General features: G+C 33.3%; 1 protein-coding gene across 2 annotated transcripts in view; it reads left to right on the top strand.

Moving 5' to 3' along the window:
* Positions 1-16,637, top strand: part of LOC144971518 (dnaJ homolog subfamily C member 11-like) — a 32,354-nt gene extending 15,717 nt beyond the window's left edge. Inside the window, exons 11-17 of one of the 2 annotated variants that reach the window (XM_078912501.1) lie at positions 6,302-6,418; positions 6,828-6,983; positions 7,258-7,327; positions 8,382-8,491; positions 9,132-9,225; positions 10,223-10,352; positions 11,934-16,637. In XM_078912501.1, coding sequence (XP_078768627.1) covers positions 6,302-6,418; positions 6,828-6,983; positions 7,258-7,327; positions 8,382-8,491; positions 9,132-9,225; positions 10,223-10,352; positions 11,934-11,977 — 721 coding nt within the window. In that variant the 3' untranslated portion in view covers positions 11,978-16,637. The remainder of the gene's footprint in view (positions 1-6,301; positions 6,419-6,827; positions 6,984-7,257; positions 7,328-8,381; positions 8,492-9,131; positions 9,226-10,222; positions 10,353-11,933) is intronic. The other variant, XM_078912502.1, reaches the window with a different exon arrangement.
* Positions 16,638-17,911: the final 1,274 nt, after the last annotated feature.

The following is a 17,911-nucleotide window of genomic DNA, read 5'->3' as shown; positions in this document are numbered from 1 at the left end:
TACCATTACCACTACTACTGCAACCACCACTACCACCATATCATCACCATTACAACTACTACTACAACCACCACAACCACATCATCATCACTACCACTACTACTACAACCACCACCACATCATCATCACTATCACTACTACTACAACTACAACCACCACCACATTATCATCACTACCACTACTACTACTGCAACCACCACCACCATATCATCATCATTGAAATATTTTTTTTTTTTAATTGAGCTTTATATAGTGCAATATCTACTAAATGTGCTCAAAGCGCTTTACAAGGGGTCCCTGGTCAACATTTAACATGTAGGACGGGACATGACGCCTGTTAGGCGATATTACAATTTTTCGGACAAAGACAACTCTGTTAACGGCCAGGTACTCATTTTACACATGAGTACGGTGAGAGAATGTGAGTAAAGAGCCTTTACCAAGGACTCAACTATGCGCCCAGCGCGAGGCTCGAACCCAGGACCTTCCGATCCGGAAGCGAGTGTCATACTACTAGACCACATAGCCGCATCATTACCACTACTACTACAAACACCACCACCACATCATCATCACGACCACTACTACTACAACCACCACCACCACCACCATTTCATTACCATTACCACTACTACTACAACCACCACCACATCATCATCACTACCACTACTACTACAACTACAATCATCACCACCACCACATCACCATCACTATTACTACTACAACTACAACCACAACCACATCACATCACTAACACTCAGTACTACAATCACTACCATTAGGTTTTGGAGCTTTACTTCATTTGAAATAAGGAAACTTCGGAATTGTATTTGGCATTGTGTTTATATATCATAATATAATTCTAATCAGTTATCTATTTAGAACTAGATACTATACAATATGTATGCCAAATACCACCCCAATTCCCCTTTCTTGTGTGCGGGAATTCCTCTTTCGGCATTGAAATTGAGTGTGAGAGAGTCATCACTACACACATAAACAACAGAAACACATGTAAAAACAAGACTATGACACGCAACCACTCACGCACGAGGCTATACTATTTATCCTTTTCTCTATATAGAATAGGACAAGACAAACAATAGCTTGACTCTCGCTACACTTCGCATTGATGTTTGTCGTCTCACGAGTTCAACTCTCGGTCGACCTGTCAATATTCCTTTTTGCCTCGGACGTAATCATTAATAGAATGTTGTGTGGTTTTGATCGTGAAGAAAACCTTAAGAAGTCACATTTATATCATTTTAGAGAGATCGTTTTGAATAATTTTGAGTTAAACGAGCGAGCAGCAACTTGTTTTCATGAACGGCCGATCAGCGCTTGTTTACTATAGTAACGCGATTCCCAGCCAACAGCAAAATGGCGGATATTTTTCTCATCGAGGCCGCTGGTTGGTTAGCCAATAAGAGCACCGTACGGTTTCCATTGGGTAAATTCCTTGAGTAATACACATCTCTATGAAAAGTTTGTTGATGCCTATTTAAAGGCACATCCTGATGACAAGCGCCAACTTGCATTGGCAAAGGCCCAAGCATTATGGAATGGGCTTAAGGCCAATAAAGTTGTGGACAGAGAAAAAGCTGATAACATGATCATCCAATGGCGTGCAAAGGCAGCAAGCATATCTGCAAGAAAAATTGGAATGTGGGCTGCATTTGTTAAAAAAGCTAAAACAGCTGTTCAAAACAGCTAAAGATAAATTGCTATGATGAGTATTGCCCGTCCCTCAAGAAACAAGATGGGAAAGGGGTATCACTTCTCAAAAGGCGAACTTGCCCTAAATGTTCATTGTATCACTCCTCGATCACAGCAATGAAAGACCATTCACGAAAATGCGGCATACAAGAAGAACAGCAAATGGGAGAAAGTGATGACGATGTAGACATTTTAACTACCCTTAAAAACCACCAGTTTGTCCTTATAATGCGTGGGGAAAAATATTAACTCTATGTGATAGCTCTGGCACCAGAACTTCGTTTTCAAGAAATGACATTTAATTAAAAACCTTTATTATATCCAGCCCGGGATTTAGCCGTAGTACTACGGGAATTTTCGTGGTAGTGAGGAGGTCTGTTGTGATGGGTATCAATATTTTATTATTATTATTATTATTATTATTATTATTATTATTATTATTATTATTATTATTATTATTATATTATTATTATTATTTGTCTATTTATTTATTTATTTATTTTTTTTTTTTTTTTTTTTAATTTTTTTTTTTTTTTTTTTTTTTTTTTTTTTTTTTTTTTTTTTTTTTTTTAAATGAGAAAAACTGATTGGAAATGTAAAAGTGATGGTGATAGTGGTAGTGATAATGGTAATGGTGGTGGTGGTAACGGTGATGATTGGGGTGTGGGGATTATGGTAATATTATTATTGTTATTATTATTGATATTCTTGTTGTTGTTGTTGTTCTTCTTCTTCTTCTTCTTCTTCTTCTTCTTCTTCTTCTTCTTCTTCTTCTTCTTCTTCTTCTTCTTCTTCTTCTTCTTCTTCTTCTTCTTCTTCTTATTCTTCTTCTTCTTCTTCTTCTTATTGTTGTTGTTATTATTACTATTATTATTATTATTATTATTACTATTATTATTATTATTATCATTATTATTATTATTATTATTATTATTATTATTATTATTATTATTATTATTATTATTATTATTATTATTATTATTATTATTATTATCATCATCATCATCATCATCATTATTATTATTATTATTATTATTATTATTATTATTATTATTATTATTATTATTATTATTATTATTATTATTATTATTATTATCATCATCATCATCATCATCATCATCATCATTATTATTATTATTATTATTATTATTATTATTGAACGTATTGATGTTATTACGATTGTTGTATTTTTGTGTGGTGTATCAGTTTAATTTTTGGTTCCATTTACCTTTTTTTTTTCACCTTCATGTATGTTGGCATCAAATTGTTGATTTATTGGCGAAAGCCTAATATTGAATAAACTTGAAACTTGAAACTATGATGAGTATTGCCCGTCCCTCAAGAAACAAGATGGGAAAGGGGTATCACTTCTCAAAGGCGAACTTGCCCTAAATGTTCATTGTATCACTCCTCGATCACAGCAATGAAAGACCATTCACGAAAATGCGGCATACAAGAAGAACAGCAAATGGGAGAAAGTGATGACGATGAAGATGAAATTGATGATACTATTTATATTACATTGCCAAAGGTCCAAGGCAGAAACATTTTTGAATCAATTAATTTTATGTTTGGAAATTGAAACAGAAATTCATTCCACTAAAAGACTCATATGCTATAAAATAATTTGCCTCCTTTTCTATTTTAAATTACACTTTCTGAAATTTTTTAAATTGTACCTGCAGCAAGTAGCCTAATTTAAATAATGTTTGTTAGATTTTATCTTTGCAAATTTAAATTTTATGTCCCCATTGTATCGTAAAACATAAATTATCAACAGTTTCTGAAATTAATAAAATGTCTGAATGTGTTTTATCAAACGTTGATGATCAATGTTTATGGTTTGAAAAATGAATAATAAATATTGTGAAATTAAAGTTATCTTTTAGTTTTTATTAAATTAGATGACTTCATCATCTGTTGGGGGAGGGGGGGGGGGGGTCAGGTCAATGATGACAAGTGATGACTTGGGGGAGGGGGGGGGGGGGGGGTCTAAAAAGGGCAAATTTTTGATGACGTAATATGTGAACGCTCCCTTATGTACAGCTTGTTCCAATTGAAAGCTACATACTGTTTCCATTTGATCTACCTTTGATCCAAGTTAATCTGAGTTAATAAATTTTCTAGTTTTTCTTATATTTTTTGTGAAGGCTTATTCCTATAATCTAAAATACAGTGGAAACCGATTATAACAGGGATGGTGGAGGTGGAGAAAAATCCCTGCGATATCCGATTCCCGGTTATATCCGATAAAATATTACATAGATAAAGAAAACAAAACCAAAAATGTGGGTTTAGAGTATCCCTGTTATAGCCGGATCCCTGCTATATCCAGGCCTGTTATAAATGGTTTCCACTGTAAACATTTACCACTGCTCGGCAGTAGCAGTCTCGCCTAACTCTCGGCATCATGGGATTAGTACTATTACTAAGACGGTTGGCTTGGTATCAGTATACTGTGATCGAATGAGGCATGTGTTGTGCTATACCATGTCTCTGTGTGGCAGCACAAAAATGAATGTGAAATATAACACTCGCTGATATGACTTACCATGTGTTAAAAGCGACGTAAAACCCCACAAACAAACAATAGTATCCTATCAAATGCTTTATTCATATAATATTATATATATATATATATATATATATATATATATATATATATATATATATATATATATATATATATATATATATATATATATTATATACAGTATACATATATATACTAATAATTAGGACTCATGGAACAACTTAAACCGCATATTTATATGAGATTCGAACCCCTATCATATCAGTATAAAAGATGCGCACATCTTTTTTCTATTGAAAATGGCAGCATTGTACACAATATAAGCATAAAAGATGTATTTCTGTTATTTTATACCCCGGGTCAAAAATGACCCACCTTGTAGGAAGAGGGGGGTAAAGAGTTTTTCTCTCTTTGAGAAGTCTGGGTCAAAAAAGACCCACGTTGTAGGAAGAGGGGGGTAAAGAGTTTTTTTTCTCTTTGAGAAGTCTGGGTCAAAAAAAGACCCACGTTGTAGGCGAATACAGGTAAAAAGCCTTGTAGGGAGAGGGTTAAAGTCAGGGGATCTTGATGGCTAGTTTAAAACCTCAATATTGTGACTTTGAAGAAGTTCATGTGTGACCTAGCACTGTCCTGCTGAAATGTTGCTCCATGCTTGGCCATGTATAGCAAAATCTGGGGAATAAGGATTTCAACAATCCAAGCTCTCAAAATGTCTTAGCACAGTGTTCTTAGACGCATCTGCATTCCTAGCAGTGTATGCAATTGTCAAAAAATGGATTTTGTCTGTAGGTGTAAAATCCACATGTCCATTCATCGGTTGTCTCCCTTGGCTTGTCACTTCTTGGGCTGTCTTTTACTAAACCAGTGTCATTAAAACGAGGGTTTAAACTTTGAATAATCTTTTTACACGCGACAAAATACCTGGAAACAACAGAAATTTCAATCCCAGAATTAATCATACCAATTGCACTACCACGCGCTGAATTATCCAATTTTACCATGTTGAATTATAAAGCCACAATAAAAGTTTTAGTTAAAATTTAAAAATCAATACTGGATTTGGATTGTGTACTCACTAAGTGTGTTTTGTGTTGAAACACGGTTTGATTTTATAAGTCAAAATACGATTTTATCGACTTTACCACATGGCATGGAAATAGGTGAGTTGTTTTCATTCTTTAAGCCATAGAGGCCCGCTTCCCCTGGAGTCGCCCGCGACTGTTGAGGCCCGCATCGCCCGTCATCGCCCGCGGCCCCTGAGAAAAAACGGATCATGTTTACTTTGTTATTGCAACGAATCACTTCGTTTTATTCTAAACCGGAAACATCGTAAACGTAATGCGATCGTTCTATTTCCGTTTCGTTTTTACCGCACGTTTATATCGTTGATAACAAGTGAGTAATCGAATTCAGAAAAATAGCATTCCCGTACGTTGCGTGGCGCTAGAAATGATGTTTTGGAGAGTGGTGTGGACGATGAAGAGGATTTTGGAAATGAAAGCGATATCGAACTAGAAAGAGAAGATGTAAACGATGGTGGGGATGGACAAGACAAGGCGTTAGCACCTGATCAAGGTGATTCGGACACTGAATCGGAGTCCGAGATTGACGAAAATGACGGGAATGGGGGTGCGGGGAACGAGTTTTTTTTTTTAATACTTTTTTCCCAATTTATTGAAATCAAAACATGTCATGTTATATATCATTCGAAAGCAAATTTATCTGGCTATAAAAGGAATTAAAATTATAATTTTATGTCATTTGGTTCTCGTTTAATAATTTTTTAACTTTGTGTTGGTATTTTTTGTTAAGAGTTATGCCCCTTACACTGGGCCTCGGGGGAATTTTTTTTAGTAAACACCGGGCCTCTATGGGTTAAGACAACACAGTAGCAGAAAAATTGTGTGGGCAACGCATGGGAACTATAGAAAACTTGTAAAAAAGCATTAGTGAAAAATTAAAACACATCAAATATTGGACAACTTTTGGAACACAGTATATATATATATATAAATACATGTTTACAATAACAAATTTCTCGTAACTCCTCAGGGTTGGTACACTTGGCTCAATGTTGGAATGTACAGTGGAGAAAAAGATCACAGATTTCAGCCATGTTGGAGGGACCTTGATTGTAGGGGTGCCTCATGGAGTGCAGCTCAAACTGAAGTAAGATATGGACGCTGTATTACTTTTGAATGTCATATTTGTCTTTTGATTTTAAAAGGAGATGACTTATAAAGAATTTATTAAAAAGTGTTTTATTATAGAAAAAGAGTGGTAATTGAAGAAATGCATTTCTGGCCTGGCTATGGAAGAATACAGTCTTTACCATTTGATACAGCTTCTCTACAGCTTGTTCTTGTGTCCTGTACTGCCGTTGTTATTAAAAACACAGTATATGCAATGTTAACCATATGGCACTACTGTGTTCTTTAATAAAACGGCAGTGTAGATGTCATATTTTGAGGTTTTACTTTATACGATGAATTTGCTTCTTTTAATTTTTTTTTTTATTGTGTTTTTCTGTTGTTTGTTTATTATTATTATTACTTTTTTTTTTCATTTCATCCGCTAGAATCCTTCGGGGCCAACAGACTTTCTTCTTCCCTGTCCATTTATCCCAAGACATCACCCCCAGTGCCATCTTCTACGGCAGTGTCATTCCTTCTGTGTCATTCTTCATTATTAAGAACCTTATTATCGCACCGTACTTGAAACAACAGAAAGAAAGGTTGGTGATTTTGATTTCTTCCTTATCATTTTGTAGAAATTATGATATCATGATATTATTATATTGTGACATTGTTTTAGGTGACAGAATGATGGTGATACAGTGATGATAATGATTAATGAGTGGAGTGTCCTCTTAACTTTTACCATTTTGATTTTCATGTTAAATTATTTGAGGTCGGAAATTTAGATTTTGAGGTCATTTTAAGTTTGGCAACTTTACAGCTTTGTGTCACTAGAAATGAATCTGAAAGCTTTAACTGTTTTGTTCACAGGGAAATAGAAAAACAAAAAGAGCAGCATGCAGAGCAGGTGGAAGAGCGAAAGAAAGAGGCTGAAAGAGCTGTAAGGAGCTTTCTTTTGTTTATTATGCATTGCTTTTTGTTGACATTCTTTAAATTAAATATGCATCAGAAATTTTGGGGCATAATATATAATTTATACCCATGGAAGTGAAGTCAAACTTAATGGTGAGTAGCTCTTTTTGGTATTAGCTCTCCTTGCAGCCAGTCAATTTTGTTTTTTTCCTTTGTTTTTTTTTTTTTGGTTTTGTAATATTAGATGTAAAAAAGACCCATAAAAATTAGAGCACTTATATAGCGCAACATTCACTAGACATGCTCAATATGCTTTACAAAGGGTCCCCTAACCAACAGCAACACTTATCGTGTGGACGGATTATGACGTTTTTTGGTCCAGAACACTAGCTGTGCATGTAGGATGAACCCTTCCATTTGACTGGGAACAGTTAATTTTGTAACAACTTTATTTTCAGATAGCTGGACTGGATCTTTGTCTAGAATTTTAGACAAACAACACCTGCATGTTTTTCAGTTACTGATATTATTATGATCTTTATTGCTTTTTAAAATTTGTCACTGTCATTTATTTGTTTATTAATCATAGTAATGATAATAATAATCTTTATTGTCCAAATAGGCAATTATTGTTAGGTTACAGCTCTTGTAATAGAGGAAAAAAAGTAATTAAAATAGTTGTAATAATGATGATAATAATACTGATAGTAATGATGATAGTAATAAAATAATAATAATAATAATAATAATAATAATAATAATAATAATAATAATAATAATAATAGTAATAATAATAACAATAATAATAATAATAATAACAATAATAAAAAATATTTTAGTTAGATGTGCCATTGAGCAAGTCAGTCCCCTCGCCCAAATTCACTGACGCCTGTGTTGCTCTGGTTTTCCCATGGAATAAACCCTCTAGAAATGAATAAATGTTATTATTTATTATTATTATGATAAAGAAGGTACAAGGGCTGTGTCTTTTCTATCATAGTTACACACCAGATAACACATATAGTTTTTCCTGTTGTCATTGCTTTGAGATCTTCTAGTTCATATTTTGTTTCCTCACAAAGGTTGAGCTGATGAGAGAGACCTATGACAGGAATATGGAGGCAGAGGAAAGGAAATCAGGGTTGATTATCATCAAGGCACTCTATGGGAAACTCCAACCAAGTGATGACGGGTTTGTGCATATCATTCACTTTTTGGTGAACTAAAAAGAAAAAAAAAGTTGACCTTTTAAATAGCGCAATATCCACTAAATGTGCTCAAAGCGCTTTACAAAGGGTCCCTGACCACAGCAACATGTAACATGTAGAACGAGACATGACGCCTGTTAGGCGACTTCACATTTTTTTTTCCGTACAGATACAACACTGTTAACGGCCAGGTTCTCATTTTACACCTGAGTAAGGTGAGAGACTGTGAGTAAAGTGTCTTTTCCAAGAACTCAACTATGCGCCGAGCGAGGCTCGAACTCAGGCCCTTTCGATCCGAAAGCAAGTGTCATACCACTAGACCACATAGCCCTAGAGATGTATTATTTATAAATTTATCTATTTTGTTCCCGTTTCTGCACCGCTGGAAAGATTTTCTGAATTGATAAAGCCAATCCCAAACTTATAAAGAGAGAGGCCATGTTATATTCTTTCCAGATGTTATTCTATATTTTAGATATATTTTTTTAAGATAAGAAATTAAGATTGCATTAACCTTGAGTATTTTTTTTTAATTGTTAACCGTAAGCCACCTATAATCTCAAACCCTTTGTGAGTATAGATAGCGGTCTTTAAAATGCCTTTCTTTGTTCGTGTTTATTTCAGAGAAATAATGGGTCCAGCATGCATTGATGTGACCATTCAAGTCCAGTCTCTGGTCAAAGACTCCAAACTGATCATTGCTGAGACATCATCCAAAGTATGTAGTGAAACTTTTAGTTGGTCCAATTACACATATCCGGAAAGATATCTATTCATTTATTTGGAGTTTTTATATAGCGCAATATCCACTAAATGTGCTCAAAGCTCTTTACAAGGGGTCCCTGGTCAACAGCAACATTTAACTTGTAGGACCGGACATGACGCCTGTTAAGCGACATTGCATTTTGTCGGACAAAGACAACGCTGTTAACGACCAGGTACTCATTTTACACCTGAATACGGTGAGGAATGTGAGTAAAGAGCCTTTTCCAAGGACTCATCTATGTCCCGAGCGAGGCTCGAACCCAGGACCTTCCGATCCGAAAGCGAGTGTCATAGCACTAGACCACATAGCCGCATTGTTAATCATCATTTAGATTTATGATTTCATCCCATAATGTAAATAGAGCAATAGGATAAAGCAAGCCTGTCTCAAATTTCTCATTGTAAAAGTTTTTTACAATAGATTGTGAATTCTTACAATTTTCAGTGATCAAAAGGATTCTGATTTATTGTCGATACTAGTATTCAAGAAATGTCTTTAATATTCAATGCTCTGAAGCATTAAGGCTAGATCGGTTTGTTACCAGACCATGAATTTGAATTTATTAATTCATTTCTTTTTTTTTTAAACTCGGACTAGAGAGGGTGGTCGTATTTTGTTTAAAATTGTTTATTTAAAAAATTTTCTTTCTTGATTCTTGATTTAAAAAAAAAAAAAACAGTGTATCAGAGAGAAAAATTCTAAGGGGGTTGAGGGACTTGTGCTTAAAACAGCACTTGTGATTTTGGATTTCTTGGATATCTAAAAGCTCAGATTAAAAAATATTGAAGTATAAGTAGAATCTAATAAAACCACATAACAAAAGTAGTGAAAACGGTGTCTATATTGTGTATTGAAGTTACATTTTCTCTTTTGTTATAAATCATGCTCAACACTTAAATGGTTGAAAGTCGCTAATTATAGATTTTCTTGTGACTTCTGTGTACAACAGAGTGGACTGCCAGGATTTTACGACCCTTTTATCAGCGAGGAGAAGAGACTGTATATACGTTACAAGTTTAGAGGGAGACTTCATCAAGTCATCCTCTCAGACACAGAAACTATTCGACTTCCACAGCAAAGTAAGTTGACACAGAAGTATATATGTCAGTGCATGACATAATCAGTCGGAAGGTGAAAATTTTGGATTTGCATATTTATTTTTTCATTTTCTGAAAGAATATGCTCCCCAGAACAGTTTGATCTTTATTTGAAATGAATCGGGTGATTTTTCATGAAGTTATGGTCAGATGTATGGGAAACGTATCCAGCAACTTTTCTCAAATTTCATACTTTTTCAACTTGACTAGTTGTAAAAAATATTTAGAAGTGAAGTTAAGTTTAGATATTTCCCAAAGATGTACAAAAAGGGTTGATTTAATCATTTATGACAAGGACTCATTTTTGATAACAATTGACCTTCTAACTAAAATTGACAATATCTCAGTTCAAACCTTTTCACCATCCGACTGATTATGTCATTCACTGTAACATATAATGATGTACTTTATATGTATGATTTGTAAACATTTGAGTGTTTTGCTCTTGGTGGGGACCTGTGCTTGTGTCTGGATTAGACATTTAGTGATCTCAAACTAAGTACACTGATAGTGTGTGCTCTTGGAATCTACATCTGTTTCCTATTTGAACCAATTCCCCTTTGTCTTATCTTTTCTTGTGTGTTTTAATTGTAATTCTAGAACTTTTGATTATCCCACTGTCTTCCTTTTTACTGGCGCTGATGTGACCTAAATGTGTTGCAAGTACCATAAAACCCTTAAAAAACAAACAAACAAACAATGAAGTACTTTATTCTCAACTTAGTCTCTCATAAAGTCTCTTACATACCTGCCGAATCTTATGAATTTTAGACAAATTTCATGGGCAAATACGAATTTTTATGGAAAATTACGAATTTTTAATTCTTAGTAATACTTAAATAATAATAATAATAATAATAATAATAAGAAGAAGAAGAAGAAGAAGAAGAAGAAGAAGAAGAAGAAGAAGAAGAAGAAGAAGAAGAAGAAGAAGAAGAAGAAGAAGAAGAAGAAGAACAACAACAACAACACTACTACTACTACTACTACTACTACTACTACTACTACTACTACTACCACTACTACTACTACTACTACTACTACTACTACTATTACTACTACTACTACTAACACTACTACTAATAACAATAATAATGTTGTGGTTGTTCATACACAATTTCAGAAATTAGTACGAATTTCCTTTTCAACTTACTAAAAATTGACATAACAATTACTAAAATTGAAGTTTTCAATTTGGCAGGTCTGCTCTTATATTGATTTGGTGTTAAGGTACAGTCATGATGAATGGTTGAAATAAAAATTTAGAAATATCTGCAGACCCCTCATTAAATTCAGAAAAACCATCATCATCGTCGTCATCATCATTATCATAATTATCATCATCATCATTATCATCATCATTATCATCATCATCATCATCATTTTCAAATCCACCTCTTTCACCTTCACCATCATCATAATTATCACATCTTTATCTAAATCCCTGTTTTTCCCCCAAAATTCCCCAAGTCTTGTTTGTCTCTGAAAAGCTTGTATCTGGAACTGGGATTGCTTTGCATTTGATTATTTTAAAAAATATTTTTTTTTGTCTTTGATTTACAGAACATCTCTTATCGGAGGAAAACCTGCTGCATAGAAATTCATGACCATTTCATTTCTAGACGAAATCAGCCTCAATTTGTATTTATTTATTTACATTGTCGATATTGTGATAGAATAAAGATAGTCTTGTTGGGTTGTAGATTGCTGGAAGAGACTTGACTTAACTTTTGCCTGTCGTCTGTTTAAATCTTTATGAAGACTAGGTTTATTCTAAAGACTTAACTCTTTCCTTACCAACCATTTTCTGGATTTTCCTCAAAACGTCATACTCATCCAACATAAAACCTTTTTTTTTTAAAAAACTCAAGCTGAAAAGGAATAAGTACATGCTATTTATACAAAATTTTTGTACAGCAAAACAAACTTTACAACACAGCATTAAGTTCTTATAACCGTAACAAAAGTTGTTTTTCAAAAATTTTGTGATGTACTAAAGAAATTTGATTGAGAAAAATTTTGGTTGCATCGTAACGAATGTGACGATTTTCTAGTAGTTGGTAAGGAAATATTTCAAGTCTCAGTCCCTTATAATGTTCATTTGTGCAGTTTATAACATCAAAGCCAAGAATAGCACATTGAATCTGAATCAAATTGTATTGTAGATTGATTGGTAATTCTAGCTTATCACTAGACTTTGATATTTTACTTGTTGCAACTTTGTTACATGTACATAGACAAAATACTTGATATGCTAATGATAATTAAACAAAGAGAATTTGACATGGGTGGAATGAAATGTGTAGTAATTGTTTTGTCTGTAAAATATTCATGATTAATAAGTGTAATTTAATAACATCGTGTCATCATAAGAAGAGTGAATATACTGCTGGATTGACCAAGCATGCTGGTGCCCATCAATTAGTGTGTGGAATGTTGTAAAATTGAGTGATTCCATGTTTTTTAAAAACAAACTTGTTGGGTCTGTGTCACATAATTCTACCTGGTTACCATTTTTGGTGCATTATGGGTCAATAAAAAGTTACAAAATACCAAGAATTTATTTCAAGTTTTTAGTTTGATTTTTTAAATCTAATTTTCAGAGCTACCAGTTCCATCTATGATTTTATTTTAAAATGGAAATGTTTGTTTATATTTTATCTTAAGCGAAGCAGAAAAAAAGAAGTAAATAAGAAAATGTTGTGAAATTGTCATTATGGATATTAAGATGGCAAAATGCATTTTACAGGCACTCTCTGGGGTTTATTATTGTTCCTGGTCATGTGTTATAAACTGTATTCAACTAACAAAAGCAATAGATAATGAGCATTTATTGTATAGTAATGAAGTCGAAGGTTGGGCTTTCACTTTCCTACTTACTTCCAATAGATTTAGGGGTTGTTTTTGTTTTGTTTTGTTTTGTTTTTTTAACTTTGATTTTTATTTTTTTAAGAAAAACATTTTCACCTCTTCCGGCAGATTCTATGAATATTGTTAGCGATTGACGACTTTTTAAGACGGTTTTTTAAAAAAAATTTGTTTTGTTGAAGAAAGCAGCCCAGTGTGCAATATTTTTATTTTTATTTTTGAGAAAAAAAAAAAAGAATGCCATAGGTTTCCCTCTCCCCTTTTTAACATGTGATTGATTATTCCAGACCTTGCATAGAATGTTGTGTACTCAATTTATAAAACTTTTTGAGTCCAATCCATTGTTACTCTAATTAAGTTTTGCTTCAAATATGTATTAATTTTATAGAGAAGTACAGGAAAAGGAATTTTAATATTGTAAATCAATTTTTAAAAAATGATCAATGACTAATGTGCACTTTTACTACCATAACCGTTGTAAAATGATTTATTAAATCAAATGTTTCATCAAGTTCTGAAAGGTCACAAATAGAATCGTAATCATTTCTCTTTATCGTTACATCATAGTCGTATTTTAACAATCCTATTCATTTACCAGTCATCATCATGGCACTTCATTATTTTTATTTTGAGATAATGGGAATAAAAAATAATCTTCAATACAGTTTGTAATTCATGGTTTTGTTATGAATCAAAGTTTGTTAAATGTTTCTAGTTTGAAACTTTGATAGAAGCGACTCCAAACTGACTTTTATCTCTTATTTTCAATTTGTTTTTTTTTATACTGATGAAGAAAGGGTTCTTGACTCCGAGTTTATTTACAGAATCCTATGTCTGCCTTTCATTCAGAGCTGATGATTGAGATAAATAATATAACCAGGGAAATGAGTGAAATAATATTTAACAGACTTTTTAAATAATTTACCACAAGACTTCCATTTCTTGACACGTTTGTTCTAAAAAAAAAAAAAATTGGTTGCTCTGTTACTTGATATCAAATTTGTAGTTTTGTTTGGTTTATGTTTTTAAAAATAATTTTTTACTTGAACTTCAGGGTGTAGTTATCGTCATTTGTTTGAGTCTGATCACCTTGAGTTTTATACCAGGCAAAATAACTATAACGCCCATCATTCGTTATAAATTGTTCTTGTTTTACACAACAACCAGCAATGAATGGCATGTCATAGCAATGTTTTGTGAAAATGAAAAGGGCAACACAGAACAAAACCCAATTTTTGTGACATTTGCCAATCTGACCTGCAGTAGATACAACTTTAAACTAACTGTCAATTTTAAAAATTAATCCCCTAGAAATTAATCCTCGAGTATTGTGTTAATAGTAGCCAATTCTATTTATTTACCTGATCTTCGACATTGAAGTAAAGTGAAAAAGATAGAACCGTAGACTTTAACCCTTATTTCGTCTTAATATTCAAATATTATTTTGGGAGGTCATAGTTTGGAGTAGCTGTTATTTTAACATCACTGGTTATTTTCAGTTTAGATGTTTGGATTATTCATGTTTATATTGTTTCATGATTTTTAAATTCAATTTTGGAATTCTTGTTATGCTTTCATTAATCAAGATGCACAATAAAATATAGCCACATGATTCTGCTGTAAGTAATGTGCTTGAACAAAATCAAGGAAAATATTTATTTTAGAACTGGGCTGGTTGGTGGTTGCTTTTAAGAGTTTTACAGCATTTGCAACATTTTAAGGTCTTTTCAGGTCCAGTAAATATGAAAATAATGGGGAATAAATATTAAGCATTTTTGGGGGGTTAAAGATATAGATAGAATGAAGTTGATGTCACTTGGGTCTTTGTTATTGCTTTTTGCCATCCGCGGTTTTGAGTAATTCTCACTAAACTATATTAACCAGTCTATGAACGTTTATGGTTGCATCTAGTTTTGTGTGTTGGTCCATTATACTTGGCAATGTTGTGATCTTCTTAACCAAGCGCATACTATCTATAATCAGTCAGAATGGGGTCCTTAACATGTTCTTAAATCATCTTTTTAAAAAAAAAAAAAATTGTTATTCAAACAACACATAAGCATGAATGGTCTATTATCCTCCATTCTGTTGGATGTGTGACCACTTGCAGCGTCTCTAAACCCCATTCATTTGCTTTCTTTGTTCATCGCTTACTGTCCTTTTCCTTCTAAATCATTTCTTTTTCATGCTTATATATTTTGAGCATATTTATGCTTTCTAAAAATGTTAATACCTATCTCGCTCTCGCTTTCTCATGCTGGGATTCTGTGATTGTATTTTGGTGGAGTTTTTAGGTCGGTAGTCTCAGAGACCAAACAAATGAACCAATTGCTCTATAACGTACTTTTATGCGAACTTTTTCCTTGTCGTACATTTTCTTCGGAACTTGGTCGCATAGCCCAGCTAAATCTATGATTTTTTGGTCATTCTAGTATCTTCCTTTATAGTGGTTCTTAAATTACCTTAATGATCTGTTTGACTATCCCACTTTCTTCTTTTGTAATGGTGCCAAGGTGACCTAAAAGTCTCACATGGGCTGTAAAACTCCTAAAAACAGACAAAACAAAGACCAAAAATTTATTATTGCAATATTAATATACTTGATTGTCCAGTTGATTGCCCGGCGACTTCTCAGACAACTACACTGATGGAATAGAGTTAATTATGTCACATAATCATGGTCATGCTGCCTGTGTCTTTATTTTTATGACCTTCGCTCACCAAGGTTTGAAATAAGACAACAGATAGCACATTTTGCTTTTACAATAAAAACAAAATCAATGGAAAGAAAGAAAATTATGTCATTTGATTAAGTATATAATTTATCATTGTCATTTATTTAATCCCAAACTTTTATCAAATTATTCAAATTACCTACATCAGTCATTAGCCCCCCGCCCTTCCCCCCACCACTCTCTCCTGCTTTCTTCCAGCCTTTATTTGTTGATTGAACCAATCAGGATGTGACGTTTTGCTTATCCTGATTTTACCGAAATTGTTATAAATTGATCATTTGCATTCAGCTTAGCATTTATTGTTTTTATGTTAATGTTATTCATTTTATAAAAATCTCGGAAACCTTAACGAAATGCATTTATTTTTTTAAAATGATAAAGGAGCAACAACTCAGGCAATTCAATATGCATGAGATTGATATGGTGATTTAGATAATGACTGCTGAAAGTAAAAAAAGGGTAGGAGTAGGAGTGTTGGAACTCAATACCAAGGTTGTTATTAAAAGACTGTAAGTAAGCATTATGCTAGTCTGTGGGAACTCGAAAGTGTGTGTGTGTGTGTTTTGAGTGTATGTATGTAGGAGAGAGAGAGAGAGAGAGAGAGATAGAGAGGCTGTACAAAAATATCAAATAAACACGATTTTGGCGTTCGGTTGACATGTTTTGAGTTGAGTTGTATTGACTTATTTTTTAATGCTGTTTGTCCAGCTGTCCTTGCCTTAAAAATCAATACTCTACTATGCTTTTGAGCTGAGCTTTAAATCCGGCAGCCACTTGATCAAATGCCAAAGGAGTAGTATGAGTATGAGATGGGTATGAGTTGAACACGCTATCTGTGTGATAATCAATACCATACCACCATTGTCGGGATGTGTCTCCTGATAACAAAGACTACTTAAGGTCATATTATTATATACATTTATTAAGAATATTTTCATCGAAATGAGGGTAATGATGCATGTATGAATACTGGTTATATAATTCTTATTTTTTGAAAAACTCTTGTAAAACAAAGCTGCTAGAAATAGAAACTGGACTATAAAAAGCAATAAACAAAAATGAATTATATAACAGCTTTTAAAAAAAAGAACAATATAACAAACAAATACTAAGATAGTAGTCTATCTGGGTTCCTAGGTTATGTAGTTATGCTATAATTGTTTTAATTGGCTGAAGAAGGGTTTTGAGCTCGAAAAGTTACGTGTTTGGTTTTGTGTTCTTTTTTTTTTTTTTGAAGCTGTTATATCTATTTTTTTGTTGTTGTTGCCTGAATAAGGGCTTTGAGCCCGAAACGTTCCGTATCGGTTATTTTATTCTGTTTTGAAGCTGTTATATATTCATTTTTGTTTATTACTTTATACAGTCCACAGCTTCTAGCAGTAGCAGCCTAGTATCATCATCATCATTTCCCCATGTTTTGTCTCGTTCCCCGAAGAGGAAAGTGTCGGAAGCGCCATTTGAATTTGAGTCCTATCTAAATCGAAACGTTTCCTTGGCGCTATTATTGCCTAAAACTAAAAGTATTGCTTGATCCGATTTATTACACACGATGTGGTGATGTGGTAAACTTGAAACTCCGCAATTTCTAACATTCTAATTCTAAGCAATGACACGTTCTCTTGTGAGAGAAATTATTTCTGTAACTATTCTATCAAATACGGTAATTTGTACTTACGATGTTCTTGAATTTACCTCCACCAAATCATCATTATTTGAATTTGCGATTACTAGCTTTAGGCTATTTTAACTCTTCTTTATTATTCCGCTTTATTGCCCCCCCCCCCCCCCTCCCCCGTTCATATTTAAAAAACCTCACCCGAGACGAAGCTGATACGGAGCTCCATGCGTATGCAGTGACTAGTTGGTGAATATAACATTTGAGTTTTGTTGGTTTGCCTAACATTCGAAGTCTGTGAGAGAAAATTTAATGAGACCTAA

Source organism: Berghia stephanieae, chromosome 4 (genome assembly GCF_034508935.2).
Source record: "Berghia stephanieae isolate SIO BIC M18660-M18661 chromosome 4, UCSD_Bste_1.3, whole genome shotgun sequence".
Taxonomy (NCBI): domain Eukaryota; kingdom Metazoa; phylum Mollusca; class Gastropoda; order Nudibranchia; family Aeolidiidae; genus Berghia; species Berghia stephanieae.
Note: the sequence above shows the minus strand (reverse complement) of the source record. Positions and strands in the feature narration are given on the sequence as shown.